Raw genomic sequence first — 20324 nt, 5'->3', positions numbered from 1 at the left:
TGTATTTGTATTCTTCCGCGAATTATCGACAATTTCTGTCCTTTGAATTAATCCTTTGAAGATGATCCAGCTTATACTTGAAGCTGCAAATATTCATTGATTTAATGAAAGAAATTGATATGTATTTTATTTTGAAAAGACGTACCGGAGGGACAAATTAGGTCTAATAAATCAAATGAAGGTTTTAAACAGTAGTAACACAGTGATGTAAATCCTGTGAATTTTTTAACTGCCCGTTTTTTTGGAATTGGTAATCAGAATAATGAATTTTCTTTTCCTTCGCAGTTGTCATTATTATTTAATGCCTGAGTAGAGAACTTATTTATTATTGAGTAATCTCTATAATGCAAATTTGGAGAGTTTAAGAGTATTTTTTTTTTTACAATTTTCCTATAAGCAATGCTGTAGAACACATAATTAGCTGTCGATTGCTAAGATAAACATTGTCTTAGTCGCTACCATGAGCACACAACACGAGAAGAGGATAGAGATAGCAGAGGTCTTCCGCGCAGGATTGTCCTAGAAGGTCATAGGGTAGAAGACTAGGGCCTTGAGGAAGACGTGGTTGGGACGGTTTATTCAAAATACACGTGTTCGTTCATAAAAGATAGAGAGTAACCTTGAAGATTTGTTGCAGAGTTATAATGGTAAGTCCTTGTTGGACTCAGAGTAGAATTGAGAATCGACATTTGAGTCATTCTTGTCAATGTCCTTCTTTATTTCTTTCTTTGCCCCCCTTCCTTGTCACAACTGAGTTTATCTGATCTCCTCCAAAGCATTTGTCAAATTGCCAGGGTTAGATTTTCGGTTTCCTTCTTTTAACATGCTCATGATACACAGGATTTTCATCACTGCTCATGAATATCTCAACTCATGCCATAAGTTTGAATAATAAACCTATAATTGACTGAAATTTGTCTATGAAATATTGGGCTTTATGAATATATGTTTTTCTATAGCACGACCATCTTTTTTATCTATTCTCAGCCTCGACTGTCAGAAGGAAAAGGAAAAATTAGAAAAATAACATATGGTAGCTAGTCTTCTGTATTTTTCTTGTTGCCCACGGTTAATTAATAAGTTAGGAATAGTCATTAGTTACTATTTATATAGAATTCATAATTTTATCCAAATCAGTATCTATGACTCGAGTATGAAATGATGCGAATTCTACACGAATGCCCTTGATTGATATAAAAATCTAAATTCTATCTTAATAGTTTCTGAGTTCCTAATACGTAGAACCAGCTGCTTTGAATCATACAAGAGTCAACTTAAGAAAACAGCATAAAGGAAAATCTTTGTTTACTTCAATAAGGGAGCCGTGTATAAAAATAAGGATTTTTGTTTATTCAAATTGTCAGGGTTACCACGTTCATTTTTAGTTTCTTTTATTTTTATGAATCCCGCTAGCGTTCCTTTACTGACAAAAATATTGTATTTTGTTGTGAACTATCGATGTTTTTACTTATTTTCCATTAATCAGTGTTCTCAACGTTGATTGGTGGAATTAGAATGAGTTCTTGCTCAGTTATGAATAGTTCGCTGATGTCGTCAAAACCCGAACTTTATAAGTTTTAGGACTGATATGCTAGACTGACCTGGACCGGACTGATACTGAACTGTACAGGACTGCAGCCTTATATAATCATCGACACAACACTACTGACTAATAATTACTTCGTGTGGAAGAATTTGCTATCGTCCAACGGATTTGATGTCCTTTTTTTCGTATGCAAGGTTGCGAGATACAATAAATTGTAGATTCACAATTTGAATCACTGTGATGAGTAGAAAATCCGTACACTATTTGACATGGATTAAATATACATTCAAATTGGATTATTAAAATCCATCTAAGAGTGAACCAGGAAAACTCCCGTCCCGAAACGAGTCTCAACACTAGTATACATACCTTTGTTGGTACTTAAAATTGAAAAGTAGGCACAATTATAAATCATCATATTGCATGTCTGTCAAATCCTCTCTCAATGTAAATGATGAACTGTTATCGAGATTTTTTTACAGATCTTTTCTTGAATAATGATTTTTTGTATGTTCGTGTAATTGTTGTAACATGCGTTTGCTACTAGGGGTTTCATGTGGGTATTTAAGTAACTGCATACCTACTTTATCATTGAATTGCTTGGGTCCTCCTAAGGTTTTGTATTATGGGAATCTGTTAGCAGAGCAATAATTCTAAGTAATGTTGCAAATCCATTCCTGTCATTCGCTTTATTTTTTTTGTAATTTTGTAGAAGAAACTATTTATAAAATCTTTTCTTCAATTTTTTCCATTAAAAAAAATTAGATTAAATGAAAGTCTCTTGAGAATTATTTCTTATTTTATTTATATGTAGGTAGTGCAAATATTGACAATGAAAGATAAATTTAATTTACAATTTGATTGCTTTGTGCCCATTGTTAAGGTTGTATCTTTTGAAACATCTTTTCATCAACAATACATATCTACAAAAAAAAAACCCTTAGGACAACACAATTCCTAATTCCTCTAGGACAGGAGTGATCAAGCTTTTTTCACTGAAAGGCGAATGATTGAACCATGACAAAGACGGGTTAGATAATAATTATCGGCCGTAAATATCATATATATATATATATTTGTACTAGCAGTAATATCCGACATTACTCGGAGTTTTTCGGTGTCAACGAACGGACAAACTTAGCTTTAATAATATATAGGGAAAGCATTAGTGAACGGCGCTTAAAATTCTTGAGAGGGAGCGCGCTCATTATCTTAAACAAAGAGCGAGAGTGCGCGTATTATTTTGGAAGAGCGATAACTTCACTCAAATTTTCGTGCATTTATATAAGTTTGTATGTATTATGTACTTTTACTGTTTCTACCTCTTATGAGATAACATCAAATTTGATTTGAAAAATAAAGAATCATTTTAAAGATTGCAAGAATAGACAGTTGAAGTAATATCTCAAGATAAGCTAGATTTTTTTCCCCATGCTGTATCTGTGCGTTTTCGGGTCACGAGTTTGCCTCTCATGTAATTGACCACTTTAAGAAGACTTCGATATATTTTTTCCCAGAGACACGGTCAGCTCCTTCCTTTGTGGAAATACCGTTCGAACATATATCTTTATTTTTTGTAAAGGAATTTTCCTAACTGAAATACGATTTTCTTATATTTAAATGTAGTCAATTAACATAAGATGTCAAAATCTCACGCAAGCCTATGTTTAAAAACATGAGAAACCTTTGTTGAAGCTCAAGCTAACTATCAGGCTTGACTGGATGATACTGCACGAAACTTGGTAAATACCTGTCCCCTAAGACACTGGTTCCCAAACTTTAAAAAAAAACAAAAACATTTCTTGAAAGACATATTTTAATTAAACAAATCATTTGAATTATTATAAGGTATGCATGGTTAGTAAAAATCGTACGGCACAAGTATATGGATTTTTTTTATTTTTCAAGAGTTGGGGATTTTTGAAATTTTTTTCCAAAAAAAATTAATTTTAGTTTGTAGCTATGGTTTTTGTGAATAGCTGTGGATTAATGTAATTGCCATGAATATTACTCTATAACTAACTATATGCAACCTCCATGAATTCACCCTTCTAATTGAATTAACAATATGAATTTTGCCAAGGGAAGACAAAATTGCGTACGTCAATAGGGGAAATTCAATGAGTGATGAACTCATCTGTGAGATTGCATCATAAAAGCGACATATTTTCTTGCAGGGGGTGGTGATTAGTGCTCACGTAGCCAAGAACATCTACACAATTAGCTATCAGGAGTGTTTTGCGGTTTAAAGCTGGGATGTAAGTAAAAACCTGTTTCAAAGGAGTGTTCGATATTAATTAGATATTTAATTTTGGCGTGCTTTTACCTCAATAAATTTTAATTACAATATTTATCATGTACTTCTTAATTAATGAATCATCCATTTTATTTTTCAGGCTATTCAAGAAAAGGATGAGCATTTAACATTCTTTTGTTGTTAAATCCCCCGACTTATCAAACGATTGAAGAAACAAATACATTCATATACACATATCCAAAAATAGTCGTGAGCCGTGCTTATTGTATTATTTTGTAGCATCATTACTCATTCTATCCTCATCATATGAAAAGATAAAAATGGTGGCAGACTGTGGAGCAACGTTCGCTAAATACCTTCTTTGTCTTTTTAATTTTATATTCTTTGTAAGTCTTCTTTTTTTTTTTTTTAGTTCTTTATTAAGTTGGTTTTTATTTTAATTTGGAGGGGGGGGGGGAGTGTTGAGAAAGTAGAACTAAGATGGAGACATAATTTCTTGTTTTGTTTTACACTGTGGTGGTGTATGGTAAATAAATATAGGATTGTATATAATATACTTATATCCATTAGACTGTTCCGTTTTTGAGTGAATATATTTTTTCCCTACACAAAGAACTTTCCCGCTCAAAAGAACAAAAAATCACCTTGCCAAAGTTTGAGGCCTCTAGTGCAACTTTTGACATGGTATAGGTCATTTTATCTTAAAGGGAAGGGATTTTTGGGCCCACATTGACAATTTTTACCCTCTTGTACAGTCTTCCCAAATATGATGCCATGACTCAAATATTGTACTTATATCGATATTATATCTGAGTAAAAAAATATGATGCCCCTTGTTTTTAATCATATAAAGGGTGCTCTAAGACGCACTCAACTAATAATTGCCGTCTCTTTATTTTATCAAACACTCTCTGAAGTACCCGGTATTGCTCGGAGTTATTATGCTTTAAGACAAATCAAATTTTGCTTAAGTAATATAGATTACATGTATTCTTTTTTCTTTTCTTTTTTATATGTTGCACTGAGCTTTAGTTACTCACGCTCGTTGCTACATTATTATTTCTTAGATCAATTTGTTAAGCAATTTCTAAGATAGGAAGAGCACACTCAAAAATGAGCCCCCGCCTCAAACAAAATTGTCTTTTATACGAAAGGTCCTCTAATTTCTAAGCTTAACCTTCGCCCCAAACAAAAATTATATTGACGTTCCTATAAGTGCCTATAAATGGCAATCAACGACATTTATGTTTAAATTATTTTAGTCGAAAAAGTATCAAAGTGTACTTAAATACCGATACCTATTTTTGTACCGGAACCAGAACTGAAATATAACTGCCGTGACAACACTACTGTAGATTGTCCCGTTTTCGGATTAACATTGTTCTCTCATATACATGGATCTATTCTTCTCGGGATAATGAAAAAACTAATTTTGATCAAATTTGAGGCATACAAGGTTGTTTAACGAATGTTATAAGCAAGTATAATTTGAAAAAAAAAAAAATAAAACCCCAAATTTTTGGTTCAAGATTGGCCATTTATATGCCTCTATCAAATATAATATTCCATCTTTTTGTTCAACTAATATCACTTCAAACAATAGGCCCTTGCTATTTTATGTTTGATGTAACATGGTTAACCGCTAATCATTGAGCACATATTAGTAGATCCTTTAAATTAATAAAACAGGGTGTAGAAAAGTTGTTAGTCTTACACTAAATACTTTTAAATATAAAAAGTACAATTTTGGATTTAAAGCATCGTCAGACTTAGAAAGATGTCAGAAGAAGCTAAACAATGCCCCATTTCTACTTAGCAATCACATTTTATTCCAACTTAAATGGCCTTTACTTCACGAAAAATGTCCTGAGCGGCCTCAAACTTTGCCAAAGTAAGTTTTATAATGGTTTCCAAAAAAAAAAAAATCCTTTTGCAGAAAAAAAAAACAATATATACCAAAAATGGGAAATTTAAATATATAATAAATCCGTTTAATTTATATTCAACCATTTAAATAATTAATCTTTAAATAAGTTGGATTTATTCCATAAAAGATATCACATCAATAGTATCCTTTTTTTTAAATATTATTTTAATATAGCATCAGTCTAAGATTATAGGGACAGGCTAACATATATAGGTATACATATTTTTGTATAGAATGAGAAAGATAGGAAGAAATGTTATTTTATTTCTCTTAGATGATATTAGATAATTTTATTTTGATTATATCAACATTGTACCTATTCATTAATATATATTATCAAAGGCATAACACAAAAAAATTATTATTTATGAAGATCTACGATATTCAGCATACAGTATATCTACTTGCATTGGGGTTTTGTCTTGAAATCTTATAGCAGTATGAGATCTGTTGTAATTTAAAAAATAATAACTCGGTCCAACTTTTGTCTGGACTGATCTTGTTGTAAAATTCGATCTGTGTTTCTCTTTATATTTTTAGACGAGTCAAATATCTATTAAATGCACACTAGGGATTTGTCTTGGTCCGAAAATCCTAGAGCAGTCTGAAAGCATTATAATTTTAACTTATTTGGTCGAATTTCGGTTTGGACCGATCTGTAGTTAAATTTGTTCTATGAAAAAAAAACCGCTCTTCATCATGTTACCGCGTCTAAAGTGATTTTCTTTTACGTGCGACATTTTTTTAGAAAGGAAGTTTTGGTTTATGATTTTAATTTTGGTGCACTATCTGAATTTTGTTCTGGATCTGTATAAAAAATCACTTATTAAAGGGGCCATGTACAATAATCAATAATGAAAACCCTTGTATTTTTCAGCTGGTAAGTTTTTTTTTTTTTTGGAATTGGTAATATAAAGAAGGAATTTTCTTTTCCTTAGCAGCTTTTGTCATTATTATTCAATTCCTGAGTAGTGAACATCCTTTTATAAATAGATTCAATTCTATTCAAAACCTGTTTTAACGTTCGTGTATGCTCATAAAAGACGGAACATAACCCTGAGGAATTGTAGAAGAGTTATAATTTTAAGTACTTGTTGGACTCAGAGTGTAATTGGGGATCGACATTGTAGTAATTCGATCATATGTCCTTGTTTATATACTTTTCTCTCTTTTCTATTGTCACAGCTGATCTAATGAAAAGTCATGAGCATGATTCTTTCTCTCCTCCAAAACATTCTTCAAATCGTCGGGGTTACCATGTTGATTTTCGATTTCTTTTTTAACATGCCCATTCTACACTGGATTTTCATCTCTGATGATGAACGTTGGCATGTAGGAGAGTAAGAATTTTGAAATTGAGAACACGAACTATAATTAGTTAAGCATACAACATGTTCAACTGAAAATGAACGTGGTGTAACTCTGACAATTTGAAGAATGCTTGGGAGGAAAACAGCTGAGCTGCCATGACGTTACATTACATCAGCTGCAAGCAAGCATGAGAGGAAAGAAAATAAACATAAATCCCAATCCTTGTTGTACTTGGAGTAGAATTGAGGATCAACATTGTTGTAATTCTTGCCGATATCATTGTAAGATACAGAGTGGAATTTGTATTTATTTCCCTCATCTGATAAAAAATCAGCTACAATCAGCTGTGACTAGGGACGAAGGAGAGAAAGAAATAAACAAGGGCATTGTCAATAATTTCTCCAATGTTGATTTTCAATTCTACTCCGAAAAGATAACTTTCATTAAAATATTTAATTTTCTTCCAAAAAATTTCAAATATACTTAGCAATTAAGAAAAATTAAATTTTTTGGAAAATAATTAAAATCATTCTTAGCTAATCATACAAAAAAAATTGTGAAATCCATGGCTATTCTGAAAATATTTTATTTTTTGGAAGTAAATTTCAAAACTCCATAGCTGTTCTCAAAAAATATTCTAAAAAAGTTCGAAAATCCATATCTCTTTTATGGAAACAATTTTAAAATATTAAATTTTTGGGATTTTTTTTTTAAATCCAGAATTGTTACCAAAATATTACATTTTTTGGGAAAACATTTCAAAAATCCACATCTGTTTAAAAAAAATTATATTTTTTGAAAAAAAATATAAAAAATACTTTGCTATTAACAAAAAATTAAATTTTTGGAAAAAAATTAATTATAAAATCCACTGCTCTCTCAAAATTTTAAAGTTTTTGGAAAAAAATGATAAAATCCACAGCTGTTCACATTAAATTAAATTTTATAGAAAAAAATTTGAAATATTAAATTTTTTTTTTTCTAATATTCACTACTGTTCATAAAGTTTTATTTTTTATGCAAAAATATACTTAACAAAAAAATTCGGTCTCGGACCGAGTTTCTACATTAATATCAATAACACATATTTAACCTGTTTGCAAAGAGTTTTTTTGTTTTTTTTTGCATTTTATCTACTTATATTGAGTTACATAACATACAGAATATAATATCTATATATGTTATAACAATTTTTGTTATCGTTCAACATATAATGTTTTGAAAAATAATATTTATATCAATATATTGGAATATTAAGTTTCTTACTTTATTCTTATTAGAAGTTATGTAGGCATCAACAACTATTTAATAAGCCTTCTCTAATGAAGTTACTATATTAATTAAGTGATATTTTGGGGTTTTTTGTACGAAATAATGTTGTACTTTACGGGTAATTTGAGTCAAGGGATTCTAGTAGTAGAAAAATATACATGATGTAAATATCGGGGCATCTGCAGGATTAGCCATTTTTATTTTAGGGTGGGGGGCCCCCACCCTAAAATAAATTTATAAATTATAAAATGAAATTATTTTGTAGATTTTTAAAAATTTACTCGTATTCACAAAAAATTAATTTATTTAGGAAATAAATTCAAAAATCCACTGCTAGTTTTTTTCAAAAAAATTTAAAATATAATTTTTTTGAATTTTTTATCCTCAGCTTTTCACAAAAAAAATTAAAAATCCATTCTATTCTAAAATAATTAAATTTATTGGAAAAAAATTTCAAAAATTTACAGCTGTTAACAAAAAATTTAATGTTTTGGAAAAAAATTCAAATATTATATTTTTTGGAAAACATTTCCGAATTCTATATTTTTGGAAAAATATTTGAAAAATCCACACCTATATATTTAGAAAAACATTTAAAATATTAAATTTTTCGATTTTTTTTTAAATCGTTAGATTTTCACCAAGGTTAATAGAAGTATAAGTTTATACCATAACGCGTGTACGACTAATGTTTGACTTCCACCATCTGTTTATTAGTGACGTCATAGTGTATTAGTGCTTGTGTGATTTCTCAAAATCTGTTTTTCTTTCATCAGTCAGTACCATAAATAAAATTGAAAATTCTAGCAGTAGTGATGTCATAAACTATGAGTGGTTGCGTGTTTTGTCAAAATCTGCCTATATTAAACAGCAGTCTCTACAGTACATCAAATTGAAAATTCAAGCAAGCCAATTATATGATGGTCCAACCATGTACTTCTATTAACTTTGGATTTTCACAAAATATTAAAAATCCTTTGCTTTCACAAAAAGTTAAAAAATCCATTGCTAGAGGATTTGTATCCCCCCCCCCCCCAACCGAAAAAAAAAGTTAAGGAATTGTTACTTTTTACTAGAAAATTTAATATTTGAAATATAATTTATATTTTTCAATTTTTTTTTCAAAAAAATTAATTTTCTGTGAATATCTATTGATTTTTGAAATATTTCTCAAAAAATTTAATTTTTTCTAAACAGCTGTGGATTCCGAACAAAAAAGTAATTTGCATTAATTAACTATGGATTTTTAATTTTTTTTTCCATAAAAATTTAATTATTTGTGAACAACTGTGTATTTTTGGAATTTTGTTTTCCAAAAATTTATTATTTGAAACTTTTTTTCGAATAATTTTTTGTGAATAACTGTGGATTATTGGATTTTTTTTTCAAAAAAATATTTATATATATGTAATCTTGCAGACTCTCCTGCATATGTATACAGCCAATATAAAATGCATTAAGGTGCAAAGTTTATACACGCAATTAGTCACAAGTCTTTTGTGTACAATATACACTTCCTTTGGCAAGTTATAGATAAGTATAACTGTACCTTTGGCATAACGTTTTTTGCTTAAAGACACAGATTTCCTTGTATTAATTATATGGATAAACTTTGCAAAAGTTCAAAACAATGCTATTATTTAGGAAGATAAAAAGTGTGTGTACATCTATCTTCAAGGTTAATTCTCTTTACTGATACAACATAAACAACCGGGTCTTTTTTGGGGATTTTTTTTTCATTATTTCTATCCAGGTTAATACAAACAAATATTGCATTCAATCGGGAAGATGGGTATACATTGTATTTATGAGGAGCACGTGATTTTCATCCCTAAAACATTTCATGTACTTATTCTTTTAGGTTATATTGTTGTTGGGGGGTGGGATCATATCTTACATATACTAGGATGTACCCGTATTGTATATTTTATTAATGCTTTAAATAACTCCAGAATTTAGTAAAACTTGTCAATATAAAACACTCGAAGTTCTTCTATCCCTTCGACCTTTATAATTAGAGTAATTAGAAGTTTGTTCCTTCTTCAACCATAATGAAGATATGTACTAAGACAAACCTGCTAATCCTCTTCCTAATTCCGTTTTTTAAATCGTATTTAATATACGTTCTCCTTTTTTCCGATATATTAATTCATTTTTTTGAATTTTAACTTTTTTGGGTTCATTGTCGAATCTACAACCTATACCTTAAAAAACTCTGAGGTACGGAGAATCGATCTTTTTTTGTGAAAAAAGATCGACTTATTAGCGAAAAATCAAACTTGCTTTACAGAGCCGAGGAATCTGGTCTGATCAGAATGAAACATATCCGTTTGTACGTAACTCAGAATTCTGAACAACATTGATTTCGTGTCTAAGGCATCTATCTCTCTCTGTTTTTGAAATAAATACCCTGGTTATGTGTTTTTATGAGCGGAATAACATACAAGTATTATATTATTTTATATGGTCGAACTAATCAGTCGGAAATTTGAATGTAGACAAATAAAATGAACAAGCGTGTTTCTCTGATATTTTTTTGGGCCTCCGAAGTCTTTTTTTTATACCAAAATAAAATCTCTTTTTCCTTCTATCTTTCTATGTCTCTTTCCTTCTCCTTGCCTGTTCCCTCTTCTCTCTCATTTTCTCTTTCCTTCTACCTTCATTCTTTGTTTCTATTCATCCTGCAACGCGGTCACCCTCTGCTGGTATATAGATAAAATAAACCTGTTTATATAAGTAATTATTAATAGAGTTCATAATTTTTGGGGCCAAGCCTCCCAATAAAAACATCTACCAACGCTCCTGGTGCCGTATCGGCTTAATTTGAATCATAAAGTAACTCTTGGCTGGAGTCGATAAATTAGAAAAGGAGAAAGAAAAAAAGAGAATTAATTTAAAAGGTGTTAGTTCAGAGCTCCCACTAAAAGTCCATACATTTCCTTACGCTCAAAATTGAAGTTTTACATCCATATATATTAAACATATTTTCATTTGGTTCCACATTTTTTTACAAATTTCCATAACTTTTCTTTCTTATTTTTTTATTTAGATTGTTGGCTCAGCCGTCATTTGTATTGGAGTATGGCTAGCAATTGACAAGACTTCATTCATTCAGTTAACCAAGTTCAGTCAATTAAACAATGAGTTTGAGGTAAGGAAAAATCAAGGCAAAAAAAAAAAAAAAATCAATTATTATTCTACGTTTGTCGCATCATTTTTTTCTTTTTATAATTTCAGACTCAAGAAGAGGTTAGGGGTATCATTAGAGTAAGTTTTGCATCTCCATTTTCCGGCCTAACCATTACTAATTCATTTAACTATATTTAACTAGGAACTAACGGAACCAACAGTAATCGAACAAGGAGCTTATATACTCATAGCTGCTGGTGCATTTATATTCATCATTAGTTTCTTGGGGTATTGTGGAGCAATCAAAGAGTCAAAGGTCCTTTTAACTGCCTATGGTATCTTTATCATCATCATTACACTACTTCAGATTGCAGCCATTGTATTGGTTGTTCTCTATAAGAATCATGCCGAGGATCACACAAAAAAATTCTTCAAACATACAATTCAAAAATATTACACTGTTAAAGGTCAAAGGGACGCTGTCACCATCACTTGGGACTTTATGATGGCAGAGGTAATGAATATCTATTTGTAGTGTTGTAGAAAATATGATCAAAATGTATGCTCGATTGTTATTTGTAGTTGCAACCTAAACCATTTTCTTTTAATTTTAAAAAGCTGTGGTAACTATTCTGTAATTATTAATGAGAAAAGATTTAAGGCATTGGGGAATGATTGAGAGTAACATTGACGATTTGTTTCCTTGTTGGACTTGGAATATAATTGAGGAGCAATTAAACGTCTCGACCTCTCAGGCAAATTACTATGATTTTTTATTTTGTAGGGGGAGAGATTTTTGACAAATCTTTTCAGAAAATGTTTATTTAAAACATGCCAAATTTGAAAATAAAATTACAGAAAAGTGAGGAAAGATTAATTTTGACAAGTAACTTTTTTATTAGAAAATACATTAACTTTTTGAGAAACTTTTAAAGGGTTAAATATTTTTGAATGAGACAAAATTTGATCGAATATCTCTATATATTTTTAAAACTAAGGCAAATTAAAAATTAAAATTAAAAAATTGTCACAACAAATTGATAAAATACGTTTTCTTTTCGACAAATTTGACAAACTTTTACTCTCAAACTTTCTTCAAATTATCAGAGTTACCATATTATTTTTCGATATTTTTAAGCGTACTGCATTGTCATATTTTATACAACAATCTATTTGCATGATTTTTATGGTTAGTTTTCTGGTTATTTTTTAGCTTCATTGCTGTGGTGTTGATAATTCCGAGGATTTCCGCTCTGCGGTCAAATTCATGCAAATGGTGAATGCTAATGGAAATAAACAAGTCATTCCAGAGTCCTGTTGCAAATTGGATCCAAATGTTGATGTTGCATTTTTCAAACCTGCAGATGATCAATGTACTCTTGATCCAACCCCTCTTAATTCCTACATGAAACAAGTAAGTCAGCATTACAGTAGGGTGACACTCTTTTGCCCATGTTTATATATATATTTATGAAATGTCCGGTGTTATGGAGAAAAGAGTCGGGAGTCCACAATGAAAAGGCATTCAATAAAAATATAGACGAATAAAAATAGTATTTTTTTTTAATTTGAAAAAAAAGGGAAAAACAACATTATTTATATCAAAATACCCCATCCCTAAGACCGACACTGATTGTGTCAAAATACGGTCACACTATATTAAAGAGACTCCAATGAAAAGTCTGCAAAACATTTAAAATAATAATTAAACAAGAAGCATCTATTTTTCCAAACCATGTTCACCCATTCACGTAATATCGATCAATAAATCGAATAATAATCACTTGGAATAAACCTTAGTTGCTGAGTGCAAAATTATAGTTTTATTTTCCATAAAATTAAATTTTTTCTCTATAATAATCCTATCCCTAACAATGACACACGAGGCAACAGATGAACCTAGCACAGTAAACATTTTTAAACCTATCATAATTCAATGTAATTTTTTCTCTCTCCATTGATATCCTTGTTGCTAGTGTTGTGTCAGTCCATATTTTTTGGCCCAGTCCAGTCTTGAGATCGGACCTATCAGTCCTTTGGACCATTCCCTTCGGAATGTCAGGTACTAATGATGTGTCGGATCTTATTTAGGACTACGGTCCAGTCCAATCGCATTTGTTGGTCCTTAAAGAAGGTAAAATCGATCACTCGTGATGTCAATGAGGGTGTTCTTCTGTTTTTCCTTTTTTTAATTATTCTGTTATATAATTGAATAATTTATACAACTAAGGTACACATATATATATGTTCGTATCATATTGTATTATAATGAAAAACATCATATTTTTTGCAAGATATGTGCAATAATCTTAATACATATTTCATATGTCTTATTTGGCTTAATAAACCATTCATAATTTTATCAAAAATTCAATGGTCCCAATGATCGAAGGACCGATAGAATCGGTCCTAAGACTGGACTGGATCGAATAAATGATGACTTGTTAGTAGTATAACTATAGAAATCAAGTGGAGTGACGTATTCAATGACCGAATATTATATGTTTTGGGACTGAACTGGACCGTACTAGAGTCTTCAGTCCTAAATAAGCACCGATACACCACTAAATCTCCCCCCTCCTTCCCTTAGATTATTTTTAGTCAACATGAGTATTAATTGTTGTTTTTAGCAAAAAAAAACACCAAAAAACTAAAATATCTTTTATTTTCTTTCAATAGGGCTGCTTCAACGTGATTAATGACTGGATCTCGTCGAATCTACGGATAGTTATAGGAGTGGCAATAGGTATTTTGGGAGTGCAACTAATCGGAATTATTTTTGCGTTCTGCCTTTGTAAAGCTGTTGGACACTTTGCAGACTATTCAGAATATCCTCACAAATAATCATACTATTGGATATGATAAACTTTTCACAATTCACTCATAAACAACATTCCAATTTTTTTTTCAAAATATATATACAGAAGACAAAACAAACTATTGTGTAAGGAAAGTTCCGGAACAACCAGATTATATTTGTAATAATCATCATAAATTATTATATGGAATCCCCGTATTAAATTCATTTATGTCATAGAGAGACACTCTAGTAGCTGTGTGCTATAAATTGGAGAACATTTGGTTGATATAAAAATACCGGAAAGTTGTTGTGTCATCACTGACTTCATCCATGAGCAATACTTATTGTAGCCAAAAGTTTTTAAATTCATTACCGACGACAAGGATTTGGGCATTTACGTACGTTGCTATCGATAATAATACTACTGCATGAGCGAATGTTGTAAAATATTTTATTTAAAAGAAATGATTCTACTAGGGTAGTTTGATACTATTTGGATTTTTATCAAATGTAAAAAGATTTTATTTAAGCATTTTTGCCTATTGAATTTTTATAACTATATATTTTCTCTCACATCATTTGGTGGTTCTTTGTATGGAGAGAGATATATAGAAAATTTGCAAATCATTTTGTATTCAATAAGTAACAAATTTAAAATAAATAAATATATATATATATTTATTCATATACGACATAAAATAGATGTACAAAAAAATCATTATTTTATAGAACAGTTTTATTATTAATTATAATTTTAAAAATCCTTTTATTGGCAAAATCCATGTATTTTTTTTTATAATTATTATTATTATCGTGTACGAAACTTGAGATGTAAAAATATTAATAAATATATGTACCTATATTAAACGAAGAATTATTATTATTGAGTGGATTTATTTATGTCTATTGTACATAAATATTATTGTGCCCCTTTTTAGAGAGTATTTCTTTAAGACTTAGAGCTAAGAAAAAAAGATAAAATGGGGGCATTTTTTCTTCTTCTTCCAACATTGATTCTGAGAAAGCAAAGAAAATTTATATGAATTATATTTCAGTTGCTTTGATTTGATACTCAATACTGCTTTCGAATAGGTCCCCTTTTATATTAGGTTAGATAAAAATGTCTTTAGTGAGCCATATCTCACGATTCATACATTCCATCAAAAGAAGCTTTAAGTATGCTTAAAGGTTAAGCGTGCACTTTAAAAAAGACTCACTCACAGTTGTATTTGGTGAAGCCAATTGTGTGTTTTAGCCTTCCAAAATGGAAGTAAAAAAAAGAGAAAATTTGATATATTCTTCAGTATAACTACAACCAAGGTGAAAAGGCAGAGCAGGTCGCTAAAAATAAGTTGTCCTGTTTATGGGCCTAATACAGTATCGAATGCAACAGAAAAGTGGTGGTTCCAACGATTCTGTTCTGGTAATATGGATGTCGAAAATGTATGTAAAATAACGGAAATCGTCAGAGTTGGATCGGCATTTGTGCACTTATTCCATTGCCTAGGAACTGAAGATTAGACATGTATTTTCTTATTACCTGTTGGTTTATCTATAACTAACTGAGCTCTTTATATTCTTTTGTATAAAATTGATTTATAAAAACTTTTTTGGTGTATTTTATCTATTTAAAAGGATAATTTATATTTAAACTATTATTTACATACGCCCGATAAACTTTAGGCTGTATGTAAGTCCAGTTTTTATACAAATTTATGCAGTACCTCTTAGGTTTTACTATAAAAATTGTGTGGTGTTTATATGTTGGCTTCATAAATGCCCTGGCACCAAAACTGTTTTTTTTTTGGAGGAGCTCAAAGTGACTAGATAGGTAGTTGACTTATAAATCAAAAAGTGACTGTCGTCCCAAAAAGCAACTATACGAATAAAGATGTTTTCTAAATATATTTAAAACCAAAAAGTTATTGGAACTAAAAGAAATGGGCGAAAACTGCACCTTTTTTTCAGGTGCAAAAAAAAAAATTAAAAAAAATAATAGATTTCCAATGGAATATTGGCTCAATCACACAATAATCTTTGGTCCATCTGTAAATTAAGTTATTATACAAATTAATGTATTATCTGTGAGATTTTACTAAAAAAATTTGTGTTGTACACAAATATTGGATTTATAAACGCCCTGGCGCTTGGGGCAGGGAGAATCAATCATCTATTCTGAGTGAAACAATAGGCTAAACAATTTTTATTCCATTATTAAATACTGTATCTAGCCCTGTTTTGCCATGAATCCCTGACCAAAGCACTCATTAAGGCCTAGTGATCTCATTTTTCAAGCTAAACCCCATAAATTTCAGGTAAGAACTATAATTAGAAAAACATTGTATTAAACAGTGTGGAGGACAATAATGCTGTCTGTCATAAGCAAAGTGATCTAAGGAGTTCATATCTTAAAAATCTGCTCAACTGTTTTGGATTCTACATGTCCAAAGTATTTCTAATGAATAAATTTTACCTTGGTTCGTTCCAGAATGATACACTTTTGATAGAAATGGGAAACCCATCTTTACCCCCTACTTTTTGTCAGATGTCGATTTTTCTGCTGTTTATGGTCCTTAGAAGTGTTCTTCACATTGATTGGTTGTATCCAAATGAGCTTTGGTTGAGCTATACATAATTCCTCAACATTTATTGAAAAGAGAGAGTTAAAGAACATTTATATTCTGTAAAATTAGATTCTCGTAAATGTCTGCCCAATGGACTTATTTTATGGCTTGAAAGTAGTTTAGTTTATTAAAATTATTAACCTTGGGACAAATTGACCTATTGCTTACAACTGTTTTTAGGCATTTTTGAAGGAGAAAAGTTTGAGAAATACAATCAAAATAATGTCGTGTTGAATAGATCATTAATAGTTCAACAATTGGGAAAAATGATTTAAATGGCTAATTAACTATTGTTTTTTAGAGGGAAAGTGTTACACCTAATTATGCATAGTTATATGATTTATGTCATGAAAGTTGTAGGCGGTAAATATATAAGTATATTTTTATGGATTTAAAAAAATAGCTGTTAATTATCACATCTCTTTACTACAAACCCCAAAATGAATTCCTAGTTTAATAGAAAATCCATGTACTTAGTCTCATTTTGGCTTTCTTCCAGATTCTTACAACTTACTTGCCTTTTTCTCTCACTCGTTTATAATTGAGTTTGTAAGTACCATGTGTTCCATCCTATTTAAAAAAAAAAACAGTAAGACTCTAAAAATAATTAATTATAAATATATATTTTTTTCACATTATACTCGTAGGGTATACCGGTTGAGTTCGTGCACTTGCAATTTTTTTGGGTGATGAAACATTTATTATTCATAAGCCAAATTTAAAAATGGTGCCCCCTAGGGACTACCCCCGTTATTTCATCTCCGAGCGAGTACTCCCAGTCCTTGTTCCCCCTAGCAATTCACTCCCTTAGACATTTACCCTCTGAACTATCACTCCCCCCCAGTATTTTGCCTCCAATTACCAGAGGCGTCCGCAAGTGGTGGTCTGGAGGAGCTCCTCCCCCAAAGAAAAAAAAAAAAAAAATAGAAAATTTTTGCCTTTACTAAAAATTAAAATATTTGAATTTCTTTCTTCAAGAAATTTAATACAATTTTTCAAATTTTTTTACAAAAAAATTTAATTTTCTGTATATTTGAAACGATTTTTGATTTAACATGATATTGAATTTTACAAGTTTGACTTTTGTGATTTTGAAATGATACCTATATTAAAAATTAGTTATAACTAAGCTTTTTAAATATTTATTTTTGATATTCAAGACTTAATTTCCGTGTATTTAAGGAGTTATCCGAAAATCTCTTCTCAAATATGTTATTATAACATAATGTACATACTCCTTCAGAAATGGATCCCTAAATTTATCGTATAAAATAACCAAATAAAATACAATATTTTGCCAATTTTTTGTAACGGGTCTAAGTAGAAATATTTATTGAAGCCTATATGTCATGCCTATGGCGAAACAATCAGGCTAGATATCTATTTTTATTGAAAAATGTTTTAGTATTAAAACTTTGATGATTTATAGAACTCATAATTTGTTTTCGATTCGAACTTGAACGTTGCATCGTCCAACAACTGCACCAAACAACTATGACATTAGTTTATGAGTTTGGCCTTCTATCATTTGCTAACTGTACTTTTCAATAATAATCATAAGGTTGATGGGTAGTCATCCAGGACATAGGTGTCCTGTTCCCTTTAAAAATATTAAATCCATATTAAAGTCGAGTTATTTGGCTACATTTATTTATAAATTATATTTTTGGATCATTCTTTGTTTTCTTTATGCATAATTTTTTTTAAGAAAGTTGTTAAAGTGTTGGAAGTAACAGAATCCATCATGTGATATCGTACCGTCATTTTGTTTTATCTTAAAACTATAAGAATTATCTACTTTTATAATATTTAACCTATTTGCTAAGACAATTTTGATGAATGTTACTCATACACATTTGTATTTTAAGAAAATAATTTTAATGGTTGACCCATGTGCTAATATTTAAATTATAAATTGTGTCAATAGCTATAAATTATTAATCTAAAAAATAGATTTAACAGATTCATGAAATCGGTTCTTCTAACATTGGGATCAATTCTTCAGTATTGTGTTGAAAGTGTACTCAAATTTGAAATCGGTTTCGATAAATTATTTTTTAGGATCGTGAATCTTCTCAGTCACAATATGAATTTACTCAAATTTGAAATCAATTCATCTACCATCAGAGGTGAGAAAAAGTTCTTATACTGCAAATCCAACTCGAGTCTCAAGTCTTTGGTCACAAGTCCAACCAAGTATTTGAATATTTTCATCAAGTCTAGTTCGAGTCCTTGTATATTTCATAAAGTCCCATTCGAGTTCTCAAATTTGGTTGATCTCCTTTCAAATCCATAATTATAAAATATTACACCTATTAAGGCTTTCTTGAGTTCAGTATGAACTAACTTCCTTGTCAAAGTCTAGTCAGTAGTCTTAATTATCGAATCCAAGTTAAGTCATTAGTTCTTGATTGTGAGATCAAGTCGATTCTCAAGTCTTCAAAATATTGAATCATGTCCAAGTCGAATAGAAGACACAACCTCTGTCGGACGTTGACATCGATTCTTGTGTAGAAGATTTAATCTAATTTGGAATCGATTCCGATTAAAGATTCTTTGGAATCTCAAATCCTCTCAATTTTAATACTATGAATCAATTAGGTTTACTATAATTATATGATCTTATTATTTAGGATTTACCTTCAATTTCAAATTCAAGATGTAATTATTTCAAATTGAAGAAAAATCAAATTATTTATTTGAGTATATTTAAATCCAATATAAATTAATATTTAACATAAAAAGTGGAGCAAAGTAATTTTTTGTATGAAAGTTATTCACAAAATGCATTGTAATATAATTATACTTATAGGCAATGACATATTAAAATAATCATATTTACATTACAATTTACTACGAGATGATTAGAGTTATAAATATTAACTTACAGAGTGATTTTTGAATACATTACGACTCGTTGTCTTCACTTGAATATTAATTCAAAAATCTATGATCCCTATTGGTGGAGAAGTCATAGATGTTTTGTTTAGGAACCATAGTGTCTTATATAATATATGTAAATACAATTGTCATTACTTTAATATTATTTAAAATTTACATTGTAATTTATGGTCAGCTGTCGATCTTTCTAATTCTTATCCGTTTACAAAAACGTTGATGACTGGTTGAATAAGCTCTTTTTCAACAGTGAAGAATTCTCTACAATTATTGAATCAATATTTCATACTAGGGAAAAATTGGCTTACTACTAACTGATATTGGGCCTTTTTTCTGTATCTTTTTGTATGAAATGTTACGTGATGCAATGAAGTTAACGATATAATCAATCATGGTGTTACTTTGTAACAAAAAAATACATGTACTCTGTATTTTGTTGTCAGCTATCGAAGTTTTTGAGAAAGGGTTACAAGATACAAATACAATAAAGGTAAGAAAGAAAGTGCTCTCTTTTTAATATTCTCTACTGATAAATATTAAGGAATCGATATCACGGCGTT

General features: G+C 30.0%; 1 protein-coding gene across 1 annotated transcript in view; it reads left to right on the top strand.

Moving 5' to 3' along the window:
- The window catches only part of LOC121115111 (tetraspanin-18), a 38534-nt gene extending 23425 nt beyond the window's left edge, over positions 1–15109 (top strand). The window contains exons 2-7 of the mRNA XM_040709276.2: positions 3943–4189; positions 11363–11464; positions 11551–11580; positions 11645–11956; positions 12656–12856; positions 14122–15109. Coding sequence (XP_040565210.1) covers positions 4124–4189; positions 11363–11464; positions 11551–11580; positions 11645–11956; positions 12656–12856; positions 14122–14286 — 876 coding nt within the window. The 5' untranslated portion in view covers positions 3943–4123 and the 3' untranslated portion in view covers positions 14287–15109. The remainder of the gene's footprint in view (positions 1–3942; positions 4190–11362; positions 11465–11550; positions 11581–11644; positions 11957–12655; positions 12857–14121) is intronic.
- Positions 15110–20324: the final 5215 nt, after the last annotated feature.

This window comes from Lepeophtheirus salmonis, chromosome 3 (assembly GCF_016086655.4).
Source record: "Lepeophtheirus salmonis chromosome 3, UVic_Lsal_1.4, whole genome shotgun sequence".
Lineage (NCBI taxonomy): Eukaryota > Metazoa > Arthropoda > Copepoda > Siphonostomatoida > Caligidae > Lepeophtheirus > Lepeophtheirus salmonis.
The sequence above is the reverse complement of the archived record's forward strand: the minus strand, read 5'-3'. Positions and strand labels throughout refer to the sequence as shown.